The sequence below is a fragment of the Diabrotica virgifera genome, chromosome 3 (genome assembly GCF_917563875.1).
Source record: "Diabrotica virgifera virgifera chromosome 3, PGI_DIABVI_V3a".
Classification (NCBI taxonomy): domain Eukaryota; kingdom Metazoa; phylum Arthropoda; class Insecta; order Coleoptera; family Chrysomelidae; genus Diabrotica; species Diabrotica virgifera.
Window position 1 is genome coordinate 272,334,378 of NC_065445.1, and position 22,595 is coordinate 272,356,972.

The 22,595-nt window shown below is 31.2% G+C and overlaps 1 protein-coding gene across 1 annotated transcript in view; it reads right to left on the reverse strand.

The window, feature by feature from the left end:
- The window catches only part of LOC114325558 (facilitated trehalose transporter Tret1), a 34,708-nt gene extending 12,738 nt beyond the window's left edge, over positions 1–21,970 (reverse strand). The window contains exon 1 of the mRNA XM_050647407.1: positions 21,629–21,970. Within this exon, the coding sequence (XP_050503364.1) occupies positions 21,629–21,692 (64 nt within the window). The 5' untranslated portion in view covers positions 21,693–21,970. The remainder of the gene's footprint in view (positions 1–21,628) is intronic.
- Positions 21,971–22,595: the final 625 nt, after the last annotated feature.

Consider the following 22,595-nt stretch of genomic DNA (forward strand, 5'->3'; position numbering starts at 1 on the left):
AAACACCCTGTACATACTCCAAATTATGGATATAATTCCTATAAAACGTTTTGTTTCCATGTTTGTAGCCCTATAGGGGCTTTTTAAACTAATATACCTTTTACCAAGACAGAAATTTTTTTATTAAATTTTACTTTTAAAAATAAGCAATTTTTATTCGAAACATTTTTTCGAATTATGGATAGATGGCGCTATAATAGAAAAAAACGATTGTAAGAAATGGAAAATTAAATTAAAAAATGGAAAGTCCCCACTAAAATGGAAAATTTTACTTAACTTTTTTTGGTTTTAGGACCTAATAATTACAACCCAATAGGTCATCAAAGCGCTCGAGTGACTGCAAATTTAGCATACTTTCCTCCCCTACTACTAGATGTTTCACTACATGACCGAAATATTGTAACTTTCGAATTTTTATTGTATTTGTTATTTCTGTGCTCTTTTTTATTCGATGTAAAACTATTTTATTTTTTGTTCCCAACCTAACTTATTCGCAATATTCGTCGGTAGGTCCACATCTATCTCAAAGGCCTCCAATTTTTTCATTAGTGTCTGTGTAAGGGTCCAGCTCATAATGCCGTACAGTAACGTGGATAATGTGTAGTAGCGTATTAGCCTAATTTTAAGGTTGAATGTAATATCTCTATTCATGAGAATTTTCTTTAGTTTATAGAGTTGTCGTTAACGTTGGCGCCCAAATAGCTGATAGTGTTGGACTTTAGTTCATACGCTCTGATGTTCCCTGGTTGTAAGTGCGTTTTGCTAAGAACCATAAGTTTTGTCTTAGAAGTATTAAGTTTTATATCCCATATTCATCACATGTTTCGGCCACCCTGTTTATAATGGTAGGGGAGCAAAGTATGCTAAATGTGCAGTCACTCGAGCGTTATGGGGACCTCCTATTGGGCTGTGAAGAGTAGATCCTAAAACCAAAAAAAGTTAGGTAAAGTTTTCCATTTTAGTGGGGACTTTCCATTTTTAATTTAATTTTCCATTTCCAACAATCGTTATTTTAGATTATAGCGTCATCTATCCATAATTCGAAAAAATTTCTCGAATAAAAGTTACCAATTTTTACAATCCAATCTGCAATAAAAAATGGGGGCTCCCATTTAAGATTTTAAAGTAAACCCCCACCCCATCACCGTGGGGGTCGTGTTTGGGGCCATTCGATAGATTTTTCAAAAATATTAAATAGGTGTATTTTTCAGTTTTTCGATCTGATGTTCATTTCGCGAAATATCGCGGGATTTGTATTTAAAATTTTAAATTTACCCTCCACACCTCTCCGTGGTAGGTCGTGTTGCGTATCATTCGATAGATTCTTGAAAAATATTGAGCACGAATTTTTTAGTTTTTCGATCTGTCATTCATTTCGCGAAATATTCGCTTTTTTCTTGTGGAACTTTGGGACTCACCCATTTCCTTACGCCCCGCTCAAATCGTTAAATTTTTGAAATATACACTGTTTTGCATGTACTTAACTTACCTTATCTTAATCTGACGATTTCGAGTTTTTCTAAGGCTAGGTTTTTTATTTCGGTTCCCCCTTAATGAACCCCCCTGCATTAAGAGCCAATATATGGTAGAGGTACATTTTCAGGGTACAAGGATTCTCCCCATGTAATAATCTGACGCGCTCGAGTAACTGCAAAAATTCCCGCTTGGGCTCCCCTACCATAATATCTGTGGCAAAAAGTTTATCTAATGCCATCCCCTCTTTGTGAACACACACACACCCTGTTTATAGCAACTCTTTTTCATTGGAAGCAATTAGTACCGTGTCCTCTAGTTATCTTGGGAGTTTAGAAATATATTTAAACAATGTGAATTACAAAAACCGAAATCTACCGATTCGAGTATTTATTGTTACTAATTTAACCAGATAAGCCTAATACTAAACGTACCTATATTCTTAATGACATGGTCGTCCAACCAGTTTTAATAGACTTTTTAATCAGACAAATTACACAATTCCATACTGCATATTAACTGCTATATTTATATTATGAGATATTCATCAAAATTTTACAAATGTAAAAATACGCCAATGAACATACAGAATCGCGCACAGAAAATCACTAAAATCAATAAACATTTTTTTAAAGAAAAGCAAAAATCAGTATTCCAAATTACATTGTCTTCTCTACTTCAATGGAATATAAATGAGGTCTCTAGAACAAAAGAGGCGTAAGTGACAATTTTTAGGAAATTTGGTTAAATACAAAAATGGACCCCCAAACATATAGAAAACAGTGCAAAGGGAATAGCATTAAGATCTTGTGGCAAATCACTTAACTACTTGGCCAACAGTGTTGAATATTTCAGTTGCCAAGAAGTGTTAGTTCTGAACATTGAAAATATGTTTTTGGCACTTACATACACCTCTTGCGTTCTAGGGGCCTCAAATAGACTCTATACCCATTTTGAAAAACTAAACATCCTCAGCATCCTTTAGCCACGATGCTATTCTCATTAATGAAGTTTATTTTTACGATTTGAAATATGAAATCAAATCTAAAGTGGTTAGTGCGTGGAAAAACATATGAAGTGAGTTACAAAATAAACTAAAAGACATTAAACAGTAATTAGTGGAACAGTAGGAAACCGAACACGGAAGTACTGCGAGAAATGGGTAAAGAATGCGAAATAATAAATACAATAAAAATAAGAAAGTTACAATATCCGGGACACGTAATAAGGGGACCGCGATATGAAATGCTAAGACTGATAATACAGGGAAAGATAAGAGGCGGAAGGAGTATAGGAAGAAGGAGAGTGTCATGGTTAAAGAATTTAAGGGACTGGTTTAGATGCAGTTCTATAGAACTCTTTAGAGCAGCAGTGGATAGAGTAAAGATAGTGATGATGATATCCAACCTCCGATTAGGAGACGGCACTTAAAGAAGAAGAAGTGGAACAGTGGCCCCAAACAATATCGAACAGAACACACCAAGAGAGTGAAGAGAGAATAACGCGTTTGCGGCTAGAACATGGTAACTTAACACATAAACACCTCTTTACTTCAACTGTGCCACCAATATACAATAATTGAAAACAACTTTTCGTGAAATATACATTAACTCATTGTAAACTATACGACGCTACAAGAAAGAACATCTCAACGAATATAAAGGAGGCCTTAGGAGAAAAGAAGAATGTTGAAAATACAATAGGTTATTTAAAAGACAGTGGTTTATACATGATAAAATACATCTATCAGAATACGACAGCAAGCGTGAAACTGGCAGACAAAAATACCAACGCATTTAAAATAAAACGGAGAGTGCGACAGGGAGACACAATTTCGCCAAAACTGTTTACAACATTATTAGAGCATAATACGTTTAAGAACGCAAACCTGAGTGAAAAAGAAATTAATGTCAACGGAGAAATACTTAGTCATTTGAGGTTCGATGACGATATTGTTCTTCTTGCTGACAGCACTGATAATGCTGTCAGCAAGACAGCACCACAAATATAACGTTTACAGCACACAGAAATTCTATAAATAGTGAATGAAGCGTAATGACGTCTAACGAAAAAAATATAGTATGGTTTCGGCCAAAGGTGCGTATACGTACCCATCGTATAAACGGGCAATTATAGATCTTATTTTTAAGAATAAGTGAATAAGTTTTAGAATAATAAAAATTTCAACATTATATTTATAACTATAGCATACAAAATATGAATTATGTTTATAATTAGTTTCAGAAAAAAATTGTGTATGAAGACGTGCATAAATCATTAAATTATGTAAAATTATAATAATCATAAAATATTTAAAAGAAAAATGATACTATATTGTACCTCAATCAATTGAGATGTTATTTAAACAAAAAAAAAAGAATGTGTGTGTACATACATTGTACGCACGTAAGAAACAACGCACGTTTTCAAAAATAAACACTTTGAATTAATAAAGTCAGATCATAATATAAACACAACATATAGTCCGTCCGCTATAACTTTTCCCATGCGGTACGATTCATTTTCAATCAAATTAAGTCAAAACATAAATTGAAACGAACGTCGATGTGTATATACATTTTTTATACTGTATACTATATACTACACACATCGGCGTACGTTTCACTTTCTGTTTTGACTTAATTTGATTGAAAATGAATCGTACCGCATGGGAAAAGTTATAGCGGACGGACTATAAGTAAAGAAACTTGTGAAGCGGTAACGATTAATTTCATATGTTGCTAATTAGGGGGTGATCTTTACAATTTTTTTTTGCCAAAACAAAAGGGACCAACTTTTGAGCGTAACTTGCTTACATTTGATGCTAGAAACTAAATTTTTAAAAACAGAAATAGAGCTTTTTTAAACACTTTAAAAAAGTTTTAATGAGTTTTCTCCAAAAAGTGCTTCATTTTTTGTATATTTCAAGTTGAAATACTCTATTTGGAATTTGGTGAACATGAATCTATTTTCCATTAGCTATAACTCTGGTTCTGCTAGGTGTAGAAACCTCGTGAATACACCATTTTTTTTTACTTTTTTACAGGCTATATTTTTCCTCAGAACATTTTTTCGATAAAATACTTATTTTTTGAATTATTTGCGAAAAACCGTTTAAAAACGTGGTTATCTTGTTGAAAAATGAACCTGTTCACTCGCAAATAACTCGAAAAGTATTGACTTTGTGAAAAAAGTTTATAGAACAAAAGTTCCTTAGAATTAGTCAGTTTATCCATTTCCAGACATTATTTTGGACATATATTTTTTCAGCCCCGAGAGGGGGTGAAACTCACCCCCAGGGCAAAAGCACACATCGGCACAATATCACTTTCTTTGACCTGTTAGCTATGCGTTTGCCAAATTTCATGTCAATCCAAGTGGTTCTTTAAAATTTACAGCAAAAACCGTGAAATAATGTACTAATAATGACAAATATTTTTTAAAGAAAAAATTAAGATTTTTTCAATTTTAAATGTGTATTATAAAAAAGTTATCAATTCAGTAATAAGCAGACATAAAATTCCATTAATAATGCGCTATACGAAGTATTCACTTCTGTCGACACTCCCCAAGTGCCAAGAGTCGTTTTTTTTATTTATCTATTGCAAAGTTATAGAGAGCATATTTCCGTTTAAAAATAATAAAAATAATATGCTTGGTTTGTTTCGAGAATGCATTTTATGTCAAGATGATTATTTATTAAAACAGAGTTTTCAATTTAAAGATGAGTACCAATTATTGTTTTTTTCGACATACTATATTATGTTACTCGTATTTCAAAATACATACATAGTGATAACGCAAACTATCTAACAAAGCAAAACAGATTGAACAGATTGTAACATAATAGATTAAAAAATCGATTGTGATCAGTCTACTTTTTTAAACAATATAATTATAAACAAGTGATATCTGATAAAGCACATTATTTAAATTATGAAAAAATAAACAATTTTTTTAAATGTACGAGATGTTATAAAGTAAGAAATGTCTAAAGTCTAAGATAAAATAGGAGAAAAACAAGATATTTAGTGCATGCCTGAAATTTGAATGTCACAATAGTGCGGCAGATTCGTGCAAATATTATAAGAATTGTGCATTTAATGATAGAAGCACATAATTTGGACCACATATACTACACATATCAAGGTTCAAATTTAGATACGAGGCCATCTCAGATCTTACATTTTACAAAAATGGCGGGCATTTAAAATGGCGACGATACATATGTGACTAATAGCACGATAACTTTTAAACTAAAGGTCCGACATCAACCAAATTTGGTATATGGGTTCTTTTCTTGATGTATAAGATCGAGCTCCTGAACCGGAAGAATCGGTTTACCAAAAATTGTGTTTTTCCTGATTTTGTATGTAAAAATATGTTGTTTCTTTCAAATATTTCACCCTGTATATATAAATTTTTCAAAAAGGTAATACCGGCATTGAAAAGATCGTAAAAATATTTTTTAGGAAATATTTTAAACTTTTTAGTTATGTTAATTACCATGTAATAAATGCATAACTTATCTTCACATGTACCTATGTGCGGCAGATTCGGGCAAATATTATAAAAATTATCGTGCATTTAATGGTAGAAGCATATAATTGGGACCACATATATACTACACATATAAACGTTCAAATTTAGATACGAGGTCATCTCAGATTTTGCCTTTTACAAAAAAAGGCGGGCATTCAAAATGGCCACTATACATATGTGACTAATAGCAGGATAACATTTGAACGAAAAGTCCGATTTCAACCAAATTTGGGATATAGGTCCTTTTTTGATATATAAGATCGAGCTCTTGATCCGGAAGAGTCGGTTTACCAGAAGTTGTGTTTTTCCTGATTTTTTTGTAAAAATATGTTGTTTATTTTTTCAATTCTTTCACCCTCTATATATTAACTTTTCAAAAAGGTAATACCGGCGTTAAAAAGAGCGTAAAAATATTTTTTAGGAGATGTTTTGAACTCTTTATTTATATTAATTACCATTTAATAAAAATGCATAACGGATCTTCACATGTAGGAACCTATGTGGGGCAGATTCGTGCAAATGATAATATAAGAATTATTGTGCGTTTAATGGTAGAAGCATATAATTTGGACCACACATACTACAGATACACATATTCAAATTTAGATATGAGGCCATCTCAGATTTTGTCTTTTACAAAAATGGCGGGCATTCAAAATGAATCTGTCGCCCATAGGTACACGTGAACATACGTTATGCATTTATTAAATAGTAATTAACATAACTAAAAATTCAAAATATTTCCAAAAAAAAATTACACTCTTTTCAATGGCGGTATTATCTTTTTGAAAAATTTATATATACAGGGTAAAAAATTTGAAAAGGAAACAACATATTTTTACATAAAAATAACAGTAAAAACACAACTTCTGGTAAATTGATTCTTCCGATTCAAGACCTCGATCTTACTCATCAAAAAAAGAACTTATATACCAAATTTGGTTGAAATCTGACATCTCGTTCAAAAGTTATGGTGCTATTAGTCACATATGTATAGTCGCCATTTTGAATGCCCGCCATTTTTGTAAAAGAAACAAAAACTGAAATGGCCTCGTATCTAAATTTGAACCTTTATATGTACAGTATATGTGGTCCAAATTGTATACTTCTATTCCGATGGGTGAGTTGCGGAATTTAATTAAAAATGGATATAATAAAACAAACGGTAATTTTATTTTTGCAACGAAAATGTGTTCGTTTAGGTCTCTCGGAGAGGGTCGCGTCGGTATGTGTGAATGGTTCGCATGCTGCGTAGTGACTAAAGAAAGCAACCACAAACGATGATCATGTTTGTATTCCTTTTCCCCTGACCAGATGATCACATAAATCACTATCAAGTCTGGCGTCTACTTTTACGGTTTTAAGAAAAATAATTTCGAATGCATAGCTAGCTGTTGACACATTAACTGTCTGATAAAATACTTAATTAATGAGGGTGCAGTTTGTTGCCGCATAGACGAACAACAGATGTCACAGGGTAAGGCCATAACCTTCGTATTTGAATATGCAGTTTGAATGACTAACGTTGTTTTGTTTTTGAGAAAAAATATTAAAATTACAATTAGCAAAAATAGTAATTAAAGCGTATCGCTATACTTCTATCATTAAATGCACAATTGTTTCACATATCGGCTGCACTACAAATAAAGTCAGGTTCTATAAAGCTGTTAAATAAATAAACGTTGCACGATTTTTGCCATTTTTTACGATTCTTATGAGATCAATAAAATTGATCACTTAACAGGTCACTATAGAATTTCCATTGTTAAAGCCTAATATTCGAAACCTATAATATGACATTTCGATTTTGAGTTTTGTCAACAACCATGAGGCATTTGGAATATGCCTAAAAATGCTGAATTTAAACTTTCACATTACAAATGATATCACGTCACGGGATATGGAATATGTTTCCACGAGTCATTGGGTGAAATCTGTAGCTAGACGAAGCAACAAAGCACTAAAAAGCCCAAAACCTAGGAATTTTGTGCAGTAAGATGAATCGTCATGGAACTTTTTGCATTCGATTAGAGAGAGTGTCAGGCAACTTTGTGAACTAAATTCATCTAGGGCAAAAATTTTGTGCATAAGAAAATGCATTTTAAAAGTGCATCTCGAAGAGGTGAAAATGAAAAATTTAGAACTTAGGAAATATTGACGGAAATGAGTTGAATTTTTTTCCTGGGGGGTTTTGGGGATCGCTGAGCACCAATTTCATATCGGCGATGGTTTCCAAGGTACCTGGTGCCCACGGTGGAACTAGTCGCCTAGAGTTTTATGATATAATCACTAAAAATCAGTTAATATCCATTAGTCGGGGGGTTTTTGGGGTCGCCGGCCACAAATTTAATGTTGGCGATGGCATTTAAGATACCTGGTGCCCAGGGTGGAACTCGTCGCCTACAGTTTTTAGTTATAATTATCCAAAATCAGCCAAAAACTATTAACCTGGGGGTTTTGGGGGTCGCTGAGTTCGAATTTCATGTCGGCGTCGGTCTCCAAGGTACCTGGTGCCCAGTGTGGAACTCGTCGCCTGGAGTTTTATATTATAATAATTAAAAATCAGTCAATATCCATTACACGGCGGTTTTTGGGGTCGCTGACCACGAATTTAATGTCGGCGATGGTCTCCAAGATACCTGATGCCTAAAGTGGAACTCGTCGCCAGGAGTTTTTAGTTATAATGATTCAAAATTAGTCAAAAACTATTATTCTTGTGGTTTTGAGGGTTTCTGAGTACGAATTTCATGTCGGCGATGGTGCCCAATGTACCTGGTGCCAAGGGTTGGAACTGGTTGCCTAGCGTTTTATGTTATAACCATTCAAAATCAGTCAATAACCATTACTCGGGGGGTTTTTGGAGTCGCTAAGCACAATTTAATGTTGGCGGGGTCTCCAAGGTACCTGGTTCCCAGGGTGCAACTCGTCACCTGGAGTTTTATGTCATATATATTCAAAATCAGTGAAAAACCATAAATCTGGGGGTTTTGGGGGTACGAAGCTTAGTACGAATTTCATGTCGGCGATAGTCTCTAAGTTACGTGGTGCCCAGGGTGAAACTCGTCGCCTGGAGTTTTATGTTGTAACCATTCAAAACCAGTCAATAACCATTACTCGGGGGGTTTTTGGGGTCTCTGAGTACGAATTTCATGTCGGCGATAGTCTCCAAAGTACCTGGTGTCTAGGGTGGAACTCGTCGCCTGCAGTTTTATGTTATATTCATTCAAAATCAGTCAATATCCATTACTTCGGTGTTTTGGGGGTCGCTAAATATATTTTTATTAATAATTTTTCTTAAAACACTTTTATATTATATCCTAAAAAATTAGCTATTTAAAAATTATTTTAAAATTTTGTCGCTTTTAAAGCAGTTGTTAAATTTTGACACTAATGACATTTATGAAATTTTGACATAATTTGCATTTCAAGGGTAATTAAGTTATATCAGCGATTTTTTGTGTTTTCAGCGGTAATATTTTAATTTTTAGATTTCTAGTCTGCTTTTATTTAAAAAAACAGTGGTTTTAGAAATCTTTAGCGACGTATTAGTATAATATAATGTTGATGGATTACCGTCGAAGGCCGATATGATCATCCAAAAAAGAAGATGTATATTGTATGGTGATTTTTCTATTGACTCTTGGGTGTGAATCTGTCTTTTTATTTTACTGCTCCTGGTTTAAAAACAAAGCATAGTATATATGTGAATACCTCCAAGGTACACTTTTATGTAGTTCTGTTTTTATGTGTAAAGTAAGTTTTTAATGTTGGTGTTTTGAAAGAGTCATATATTTTATACTTAATAGTTTTGTTAATTACAAAATAAATAATAATATTATAATATCAAGCCGTTTAAGATTGGTATTAAAAGAATTTTCATTATCTACAGTCTATAGCTGCGCTGTTTTATAATTTTGGTTTTCGAAATTGCGGAAGAGAGAAATTTGTGTGACTTCAAGTAAGTAAATATAGTTTTTTATTTTATTTTACTTTTTTATTAATTTTTTCATTATATTATACAAATAAATTGATTATGAATACGTGCACTAACCTTGAAGACCATCGCCAACATGAAATTGGTGCTCAGCGACCCCTAAAACCTTCATAGTAATGGTTATTGACTGATTTTGTATGATTATACCATAAAACTCCAGGCGACGAGTTCCACACTGGGCACCAGGTACCTTGGAGATCATCACCGTCATGAAATTCATGTTCAGCGACCCCCAAAACTCCCCGAGTAATGGTTTTAAATGATTTATAATAATTATAACATAAATCTCCAGACGACGAGTTCCACTTTGGGCACCAGGTACCTTAGAGACCATCGAACACATGAAATTATTGTTCAGCGACCCCCAAAATCCTCAGAGTAATGGTTATTGTCTGATTTTGAATGATTATAACATAAAACTCCAAGCGACGAGTTCTACCATGGGCACCAGGTACTTTGGAGACCATCGCCGATATGAAATTCGTGCTCAGCAATCCCCAAAACCCTCGATTATAAAAATTCAACTCATTTCCATCAATATTGCTTGAATTCTAAATTTTTCATTTTCACCTCTTCGAGATGCACTTTTAAATTGCATTTCCTTATGCATAAAATTTTTTTGCCGGAGATCAATTTATTTCACAAAATTGCCTGACACTCTCACGAATCGAATGCAAAAAGTTGCATGACGATTCATCTTACTGCACAAAATTCCTAGGTTTAATGCTTCGTTGCTTCGTCTAAGATAGTGATGATGATATTCAATCTCTGATTGGCAGACGGCACTTAAAGAAGAAGATGATGAATGCTGCTGCTGCTGAGAACGTCTGCTGAAGCTGAAGATGTAGACGAAATGTCAGGAAGAAACATAAACTCCAGACTACGTTCTGTAAATACCGAATACGATATTATTGTACATATACTATTTATTTAACACTGGCTACGCAAGACTACACCTATTAAAATGTATATACATTTGTTGGAATGTTGCAAAAATACATATTAAATTGGGTAAAAATGTATGTTTTATTATAAGGATTGTATAAACACAATTCCACAGTCAAGGTCAAATATGAAATATGTCCAAACAATCTATCAATTATTTATGATACATACATTGTTGCTCTTCTAATTTCAGAAAAAGTACTCATAATAATTCGTACTAAAATAATTGTTATTATTATTGTTCCATGCTTTAAACGTTTTTGTCAAGCTAACATGCAGCTAATGAGTAATTTTACGGTCAGGTACCTGCTAATTAGGATTATTACCTAAGCTATATAATTGCTTAAAAAATCTATTTACTTTAGGTACGGTTAGTTAAAAATGCATTTTTAATTTTCTAATAACTAGTTTATGGTTCTATGTTTTATTTAATTGTTAATATTATCTGTGTGTTTGTGTTTTAGTGGCACTGGTTTAAGCAACCAACTGGCCAGTCAATGTGTTTTGAATTCTCTCTTTTACAAAATCTATGCTTATAGTCTAAGATACGATATAAGGTCGATTTGCACCGATCTGTTTAATACATAAAAATTATTGGATATGTAATTTAGCATGTTAACAATTACAAAAAACAAGGGTTGCCCGATCCAATCTTGTTCTAACTTAAATTAATTAATATTTAAAAATGACATTTTTTTTATAAATTGCGTAAATTTCGACCTGGGCAGATCTTATTTCAGATTTTTTAGGTCATTCTAAACAAAAAAGGTCTAAAGTTGATCGTTTTCTAGTTATAAACAATTTAAAACTGAAAAAAGAACGAAATATGACGATTTTCAAGGCTTAAAAACATAAGCCTAAAATATCATTTTTGAAATTACAAGTATCTAAATTCAAGTTTAAACCTTATTCTATTAGTTCTTGATAAGTCTTTTGGGCTTATTTCATTCTGAAACATTGTTTTTTAGTTGTTAATGCCCGTCTCCCCATAAGAAACCTTCCTCATTAACAATTAAAAAAATATGTTTTAGAATAAAGCATGCCTAAAATTCTTATCGAAACCTGATAGAAAAAGGTTTAAACTTGAATTTATGTACTTGATGATTACAAAAATGATATTTTTTACTTGCATTTTTGAGCCTTGAAAATTGTCATCTTTCGTTCTTTTTTCAGTTTTAAATTGTTTATAACTCGAAAACGATCAACTTTAGAGAAAAATTACAAAAGACCCTTTTTGTTTAAAATGATCAAAAAAATCTGAAATAATATCTGCCAGGGTCGATTTTTTTAATTCATAAAAAAAATGTAATTTTTTAATTATTAATTAATTATAGTTAAAACAAGATTAGATCGGGCAACCCTTATTTTTTGTAATTGTTAACATACTTAATTACATATCCAATAATTTTTATCCATTAAATAGATCGGTGCAAATCGACCTTATATCGGATCCTCTACTATCAGTATCTAGATTTATAACTATTACTACTACTAACTTTTTTACTCTGTTTTTTGTTTTTTTATTTTTTTTATATTTTTTAACAATTTTTTTATTATATTTTTAATTTTTTTTATTAAGTTTTTTTTGTTTTTTTTTCTTTTGTTTTTTACGTATTTTTTTATTACGCTAAGACCTAAACCCGATTCAATAAATTAATATTATCTAAAGTATTAGACAAACTTATTTATTAATTACGGTGCTACAGGCCTGAAAAGGACTCGCCCTTCTCCTCAAGCTGTTGCTTCGTCGTGCTGCCCCTTCGTCTCTTGCTTGAATTTTCCAAAGTATCCTGTGTTACCCCGTCTATTCACTTCAGCTTTGGTCTACCCCGTCTTCTCATTCCCACCGGTTACGCTGTTAAAACAATTCTTATCATGTTCGATTCAAAAGAAACCAAAAGAAAATGGATGCAAAAGAAAAATGGTATACTTAGTAGCAAAGTTCTCGAAATAGAAAAACCGCAGAAAAATAATGACATATTTAAGGGGGGAGGGCATGGTTTGAAATTCAACATTACAGTCCACAAACTCTGCAATTATTTTAATAATTTCACATATGTAGGCACACACCTTAATTATCCACCCTATACATCCTTATGAATATTTGAAAAGTAGAAATAATTTAAAATTTTCGACCGTTTTCTTCTGTATCTATACAAAAGAATATTTTAAACAAAAAACACAATAGACACCTTCGGCACATGTTGAACGTGGAGTATAATTTAAATCTGAATAGTCGAATTGCAATTAGTTCAGTCAGAGTTTTACAATGAAGGTTGCTGCATTGTTATTGATTTTTGCCAATTGCGAATGTTTAGATGTCAGATTTAAATTCGTCAAAGATTTCATCACCAAGAAAAATGTTTTTCTCAATATTTATACCTGCGAAAAGGACGGTAAGACATTTTTAACTCTTTTCTCTACTTTTATACAATAATGTGGGCATAAGTACCAAAAACAGAAGAAAAAAAATGTTTCTTTAAAAGTACATAGGTACGCTAAATATACTTTATTTATATCTTTCTTTAAGCTCTCATTAAAGATGGACTTCTTTTATGCTTTTATGTCTCCAGTGCATCCTGTATCCCAACTATAATCGAATATCGTTCACCTATGGCAGTCTTCTTTTTCACGCTTTTATATCTTCAGTGTATATTGAATATCGACTAGTAAGAAAAATTATTGCCAGAATGATTGGCAAAGTCAGGAAGACTGGACAAGGCATAAAGAAATACTAAATTACAAACTTAATGTAAAAAAGTGTTGAATTACCCATGAATATGTATATATATAGCTATATTTTTAAGTTTTTATAATAAAGCATAATCACGAAGCCTTTGATTTACACTGTATAACAAATTTTCAAACTTTTAAATTTACTTTTTTTAGAATTCAGCTTTCTTGACATTCAACATTTCCCCCTGTACCCTTCATATATAAAAATAGCTTTTTTGTATTCAATCGCTAAGTGTTAATAAAAGACTGACTAATTTATAGGTACCTGTGAAGTCTACATAAACAATAATAATTACTTGCAAATTCACAATCATTAGAAAACTTTCCTTGACATTAATGGTCATTAATAAGTACCTAATAGAATAATTGAAGACCAAGCTCACCGGCTAGCGCCGCCAAATATTGAAAAATCCTGGATTTAAATTTAGAAAAATTTAACAACTTCATTGTCACAACAATCAAATCAAAAGATGCGTTACAGTTTCACCAATTCCGACCAACGAATGAATAAATACGTTCCAAATGATAAAGGTAGCTGCAGTTCAGACTTCACTGGTTAATTCTTATCAATGCTACTTTTAAAAACCAGTCCGTAAAGGATATAATTAAAAAAAAAGAAACGAAAAACCAAGTACAGAAAAGAAAAAAACCAACTGAAAAAGAGACGATGTAAACGTATACGTTAAGAAACAAAGAAATGGCCAAATATTTGAGAAAGAAATAAATGGAAATCTTAGAGAACATTAAAAGAAACAGAAGGCAATAATGATATAAACAACCTATGGAACAACTTTAAGGATTTACTACTTGAGGTAGCTAAGGAAGTAGGTATGTGGACAAGTTAAAAAGACTCAATAAAGAAACAGTGAAAAAAATAAATAAAATTGAAGGAAAAGGATGAAAACAATAAACAATATCTGAAAGATAAAAGAAACGAGAATTACAATAACTACAAAAATGAAAGAAAAAGGTGAAAATATTGGTAACAGCAGCAAAGAGAGATAATTGGGAACAATTCGGAGATAAAATGAAAGAAGATACCAAAAGCTATTCTACAGAACCCTGAAGACGATAAGAACACAAAAAACATAAAATATACAGCATTAAAGATAAAAATGGAGAATTAATAACAGAAACAACACAAATATTTAATAGATGAAAACAACATTTTGAAGGAGTATTAACTGATATAAACCAAGACAATACAAACCAGTAAACGGGAAAGGATTATAACAAGCAACAAAGACGTTGAAGTATAGAAAAGATTCTAGAGTGGATAGAACAACAGAAATTAAAAAAAATGGATATAGGTACTCTGGGCTAATTAGCAAAATTCATGGAAAAGTTATTTACCAGCAATTTTATTGCTGGAATCGAATTATAAGATCCTATGTATTAATAATATAGGTATGCAAAGTCCGCAGATAGTGTGCTACTTTTTTTATAAACAAAATGGCGCCGACAAATCGTATTTTTTTATAATTATTACTCTATAACTCCGAAGATTTTAACTTTACAACAAAAACACTCAAATAAAAATTCACCGCAATTAAATTCTGCATAGAGATATGTTTTTCCCGATTTGCTCCGACGAACATTTTCCTCGGAAAATGCGGGTTTTCCCAACAAAAACGCTAATTTTCAAATAAAGTTTTAGGTAAGTAATTATTAATCAATAATTAAATAACTTAGTGACATCAAACCTTTCTTGGTGTAGATTGTAATTCCAGAAGCCGGTGAAAATTAAACGAATATTTTAGCAACAATTCAATTGTTAATTAACAATTTACTATCGCAATAATAACCAAAATAATAATGATACATTGATCAAACTTATAAAGATTATAAAGATGAGAGGCATATTTAATATTTTATCGACAAAATATAAATTTTTCGTTTTTTTGCATAATCTTTAAATTTTGAAAAAAAAAAATAGTAATAATACGCTGGTCTAATTAGTAAAGTACAAAGAAAGGTTATTTACCAGCAATTTTATCGCTGGAATCTAATATTATGATCCTATATGTTAATAATATAGGTATGCAAAGTCCGCAGATAGTGTGCTACTTTTTTTATTAACAAAATGGCGCCCCAAAATCGTGTTTTTTTCAATTATTGGTCTATAACTCCGAAGATTTTAACTTTACGCCAAAAACACTTAAATAAAAATTCACCCCAATTTAATTCTACATAGAGGCAGGTTTTTTCTGATTTGCTCCGACGAAAATTTTCCTCGGAAAATGTAGGTTTTCCCAACATAATCTCGAATTTTCAAATAAATTTTTTGGGCAAATAATTATTTATCAATAATTAAATAACTTGGTGAAATAAAAGCTTTCTTGGTATAGATTATAACTGCAAAAGCCGGTGAAAATTAAACGAATTCAATTGTTCAACAATTCAAATGTTAATTAACAATTTACAGTCGCAATAACAACCAAAATAATCATGAGACATTGATCAAACTTAGAAAGATTATAAAGATGTGATGCCTATTTAATATTTTGTCGACAAAATATAAATTTTTCATTTTTTTGCATAATCTTTAAATGTTAAAAAAAAAAGAATGTGTGTGTACTTTGTACGCACGTAAGAAGTTATACTTCTATTATAATATAATTTCAACGAAATAAATATACCTACTTAACAGTTACAATACAAAAAATTAACAATAATTACCAAAAATGAACCAAAACTTAACAATGCCAAATATTAAAAAAAAAAAAGAAAAAATATGAATCGTCCGGGATTTCAACCCGCAATCTCGCGATTTTTTGATCTCTGGTCTAATGCTCTACCAACAAGGCCATCAAGCCGTATGCACTTACATTTCAGATATACATAATTATACATCACGGTGACAAGTGAAATATAAAAATAGATGTTTTATTATTTTACGGCCAAGGAAGACAAATCCAAAGACACAAAATTATAATAAAAAACCTTTTAAACCACCTTTTTCAAATTGCGCAAGTTGTATTATTAATATTAATGTTAATAAATGAAATATAAATATTTTGACGTTTCACAATTTGACAATTCACTTTTAACTGCAGTGCCTTAAAATTTTTAAAGCACTAGTGCCTTAAAGTAGCATTTTTAACGCTCCTATGGAGTCCTAAAAATTGCATTTTTAACACGTTTGTAGAAAAATATATTTAAAAACACTAATATATTCTTTCCACACCGTTTCTGGACTGATACATACATAAATTAAAACATTTTGAAGTATAACTTCAAAAATATAATATGAAAGCTATTTAAAAAGGCAGTATAACTATTAACCAACCTTTGTTGTTTCTCTTCCCACAAATTTTAAAACGCAACAACCATACATAACCAAACCGTCAACCGTCCAAACCACAGCTGCCATATTGGATAATTTTTGACATGTCATTTGAACATCCAATCAGAACAAAGTTATAATGCGCATGCGCCGGGATCGTAGGTTTTAACATATAAAAATTCACCCTCATATCGCGCGTAGAGAAGTATAACTTCAAAAATAGTTATAAACAAATTAACATTTCTCAGAAACTGTTTATTATATTCTAATTTTAAAAAATACTTAAAATGCGTATTTCAAAGGTCTTAAAAATGAATGCTTTAAAAAAATTTCCAACCATTTGCAAAAAAGTTATGAAACAGCAAAGTAAATATACGATTGCTCCGTTGTTTATAATTTGTTTTAATTGTTTCAAAGCTTAAAAGTGAGTCTGTGGTACATTCTAATTACTCACAAAGAATATCAAATATTAGTTCAATGGTTATATTTTAATCAAAGATTAAAAATACTTTTTTTTTTGCAATTTTTAGGGCGAAAGTAGACTTGATACAGAGCCGGAGCTAAAATGTTCACTCGAAGCGACTGACACGCAGCATACATAATATTATAATTTTATTTATTAAGTGTATGTCGCGCGGCGGCCGCCGCTTCGAGTGAAAATTTTAGCTACGGTACTGTATTAGTCTACTTTCGCGCGTGTAAATTACAAAAAAAAGAATGTGTGTGTACTTTGTACGCACGTAAGAAGTTATACTTCTATTGCATATTATGTGATTTTAACGAAATCGATATAATGTACTTTAAACAGTTTATTTATATTTTATTTAAATATTAAACTAATTTTAATACTTACTACTTTCCAAAAATATTTATTAAGACAATACCAAAAATTTAAAAAAATAAAAGAATAAAACGCACACAAACACATTGAAAAATGCCACAAAGAAAAAATTATTTCTGAACGATAATAATTGTTGGCAAAAATTTTAAATACGCATTTTCTGAAAAAAAAAAAATTATATAATAAATATACTTACAATCATAAAATGCATAAAAAAATAAAAGAATAAAAACTTGCATCGGGATTCGAACCCGCGAATTTGGGGACGCTTTGATTCGTAATCGAAGCCTAGACTCACTCATCCAATTACTCATTATTTGTCATGTGGAAAAATAGGGCAACTGAACGTTTTACTGTTTGACAGTTATTCTGAATTTAAATCAAATTATGTAGATTGATTTTTGTGGAAGAGAATATTAAAATATAACAAAACAGTAAGAAAACAATATATGAGATGAAGATTGGTAGAACTTTTGTTGGTAATCAAATTAAGCATGTAAATCAAAGCATTACATACCTACTAGATAAATAAATCTACGCCAAAAAATCATAGTTTAGAAATAAAAATCGGACCTAATTTCGGATTTCTCTCTAAAATCCCCATTCTTGAGAAAATAAGTTTATTCCAACCTAATCCAAATGTATAATTATAATATGATTATAATAAAAACTACTTACCAAATTAGAATGAGTTTTCCTTGTCCAAAATAGTCCAAAAGTCCAAAAATATATATGAAAACTATTTAAAAAGGCTGTATAACTATTAACTAACTTTTGTTTGTTGTTTCTTTTCACACAAATTTCAAAACGCAACAACCATAAATAATCAAACCACAGCTTTGCCACAGCCGACATATTGAATAATTTTTGACATGTCATTTGAACATCCAATCAGAACAAAGTTATAATGCGCATGCGCCCGGATCGTAGGTTTTAACATATAAAAATTCACCCTCATATCGCGCGTAAAGAAGTATAACTTCAAAAATAGATTTATAATCTTTAATTAAAATGTAACCATTAAACTAATAATCGATATTTTTTTTAAATAATTAGCTTATACTTTAAACTCACGCTTTTACGCTTTGAAAGAATTAAAAAATATATAAACAACGTAGTAATCGTATGTTTACTTTGCTGTTTTATAACTTTTTTGCAAATAGTTGCAAAAAAGTTTTAAAGCATTTATTTTCAAGATATTTGAAATATGCATTTTAACTATTTTTTAAAATTAGAATATAATAAAAACTTTCTGAGAAACGTTAATTTGTTTATAACTTTTGCTTTTAAACATTTAAAGATTATGCAAAAAAATAAAAAATTTATATTTGGTCGACAAAATGTTAAATAGGCATTGTTAAATAAGATTTCAAAGTTTGATCAGTGTATCATAATTATTTTGGTTGTTGTTGCGACCGTAAATTAATAATTAACAATTGAATTGTTGCTAAAATATTAGTTCAATTTTCACCAGCTTCTGGAACTATAATCTAAACCAAGAAGGCTTTTAAGTCACCAAATTATTTAATTATTGGTAGATAATTACTTATCTAAAACTTTATTTGAAAATTAAAGATTTTGTTGGGAAAACCCGCATTTTCCGAGGAAAATTTTCGTCGGAGCAGATCGGGAACTCATATCTCTATGCAGAATTTAATTGTGGTGAATTTTTACTTGAGTGTTTTTGTTATAAAGTTAAAATCTTCGGAGTTATAGAGCAATAATTGAAAAAAACACAATTTTCGGGCTCCATTTTGTTTATAAAAAAGTAGCTCACTATCTGCGGACTTTGCATATCTATATTATTACTTCGATTCCAGCAATAAAATTGCTGGTAAATAACTTTTCCCAAAAATGGCCTATTTTCCGATAATCAGCCCAGACTAATAACAAATATTACTAAAATAATGAATAAAATGATTATTTCATTCATAGGAGATTCTGACCAATAGAAAGCTACATAAATCTAAATTAAATCGATAATTTTTGATAATTTCCCGTCGTCAAGTATATTACGTCAGATGCCCTTCGTTGCTACGAAAAAATACATTCAGTGACATTAACGCCAATTAATGTTTTAAAAATTATAAAAGTGATGACTTTCAACCGTAAAATATTTATAACAACTGTGTGTTGGATTGTACTAATTTGTACTTACATAAATAAATTACAATAAAACTTTGGTTTTGAACAGTTTTATTCATGAAATAATCTCAACAAATTGCACTCGATCTCTAAAATTAATATAGAATTTTAGAGCTCTTGTGCAATTACTACTGATAATATCCCGGATGATTGGAAAGTGTCACTATAATAGTACATACCAAGTAAATATATAGGGGAAAGTCGCATATGATGGCATACCTAATTTTAACTCAATGTTTAAGTGTATTTAAAATTTTCTAAGCATTTTTGTGGTGCCAAGTGATTCGAACTTACAAGTACAATACAATATTGTACACATTGACACACGTTTCCTATGATGGCACACCATTTATTTTAAAACAAAGGAACTTATTTTTTTATGTTTTATTACGAAAAATAAAAACAACAATTAAAAATAAATTCGTAATATTCTACTAACTTAATTAAAAGGATATTAAGCAAATAACATTATTTATAAACACAATTCCCATAATATAAACTGTTTTACTTTTTTTCCACATCCGCACATTATGCATGGCACCATGAATGGCATGTCTGTCGCCGAATTCATATTTCTTTTGATTTAGATAGGGAGTAGTACAGTTCATTATAATACAAACAATCGACATCAGGGTTGTCGTCTTTAAGATCATTCCAGAATTTCGCTTGTTCTTCTTCTTAACTGCTATTTTTTCCACGAAAACTTTCTGCGTGACCCTTCTTGGCAGTTTTTTTCTTTATTAAATTGCTTTTCCTTCTTATTTCTGTCTAAGCTCAAATCAGGTCTGGAGTAGAATTGAGCATACCGTTCTTCCCACGTTTTCGCTTTTTTTATTTTCTGGTTTACAGGAGGTTTACAATTTTACAATACTGGTCCTTATTTTTTGTACAAATGAAGGTCCACGCACATTAGCTTTTGGCATTTTAATTTCAGATTTCGAAGATATATTTCGTCATTAGTATTTTTGGAGTGAATAATGGATGCTTATAAACGCTTTTCTTCTGGACTTTCTATAATTGCATACCTATGCCATCATTGGATACCCTGAAATGTGCTATCATAGGCAAAAATCGGCATTTTATTAAAAGAAGACAAAAAATCTTAACTCAAAAAATAACTTCAAAATAACGCACACAACAAACATGTCTAACAAATATATTCAAGGCCTTATTTAAGCTTTCCTTCTAGTTACTCTACTGGATTCTAAATTTTAATTTTGTGTAATATTACTACGGGACTTGACAAAAATGTATAATTTTGCTATTCTCACAAAAAGCATCAGAGCACCATAAACTTTATATGAAACTACAAAACGACTATCTAGCATATATACTAATACATCAGTTTTCAGAATAAGTGGACTGCGTTCCAAAATACACTCACTATGCCATCATAGGCGACTTTTCCTTACCAACTAACCAAAACACTCTTTAAACAAACCTAAACGAAGAAGAAGCGTAGGATAACCATGAATAGATAGAGCAATATTTAAACACTTTTTATAATAAGACAGCTAATATTAAATAGAGAATTTTCAAATTGACTTTTTTTTGAAATTACTTACAAATTATTTGCAAATTCACAATCATTAGCAAACTTACCTTGGCATTTATAACATATTCATGGTCAGTAATAAGTACATGGTAATAGAATAATTGAACTCACCTGCCAGTGCCGCCAAATATTGAAAAATTCTGGATTTAAACTTAGAAAAATCAAATAACTTCATAGTCACAACAGTCAAAACGCGCGTTACAATTTCACTAGTTCCGACCAACGAATGGATGATAAAGGTAACTGCAGTTCAGACTTCACTAGTTAACTCTTATCAATGCTACTTTTAAAAACTAGTCCGTAAAGGATACTAATGTTAAAAATGATCCGTTCTGCTTTTATGAATTATTGAAAGCGAGTTAAAGTACCTATCGAGTGCCGCAACATTTTCATAAAAATTTTGAAGTGTCGAATATCTACTTAACCAAACCACAACAAGGTAATTAGAGATAAATGTACGGAAGGGTCTGGAAGGGGAACTATCGGAACTAACAACTAAGCTTACTTTTATATCAGTGTGGAGATGGAGGAGATATTTACATTCGGAGTACTTATGGGTCTTTATGATATGTTTATTTGCTGTACGCAACTTGTAGGCCTCGAAAAACACGACAAACATTTTTTTATAATAGTAGGTTTAACAATTAAATTTAAAATACCTTATGACCTTTTCAAATTGTAGGGTATATTACTAGATTTCTTCTTCTTTTTGTGTACTCATGACTCTGTTGTATTCGACTACAATCAACCACTCGTTTTGGCTTTTGGAGATTTCCATAAAGCCTTTGACACGATAGAATTTGACAAAATTCTGGAAGCACTACAAGCATGCCGCATTGGCTACCGATACACAAGGTTAATTTACAATACATACAAGAACGCAACTATGTCGGTGAAACTACATAAAACACGGACCATATCAGTGGCGTAACAAACTCCGTCGGGGCCCCCCCGCGGAATTGGAAATGGGGCCCCCTTTAAAAAATTACTAAATCCAACATGTGAACAAATACCTATATTTGTTACAGTCCAGTAAATAAACGTAAAATATGGCGATACCGTGTAATTTTCAATGTCA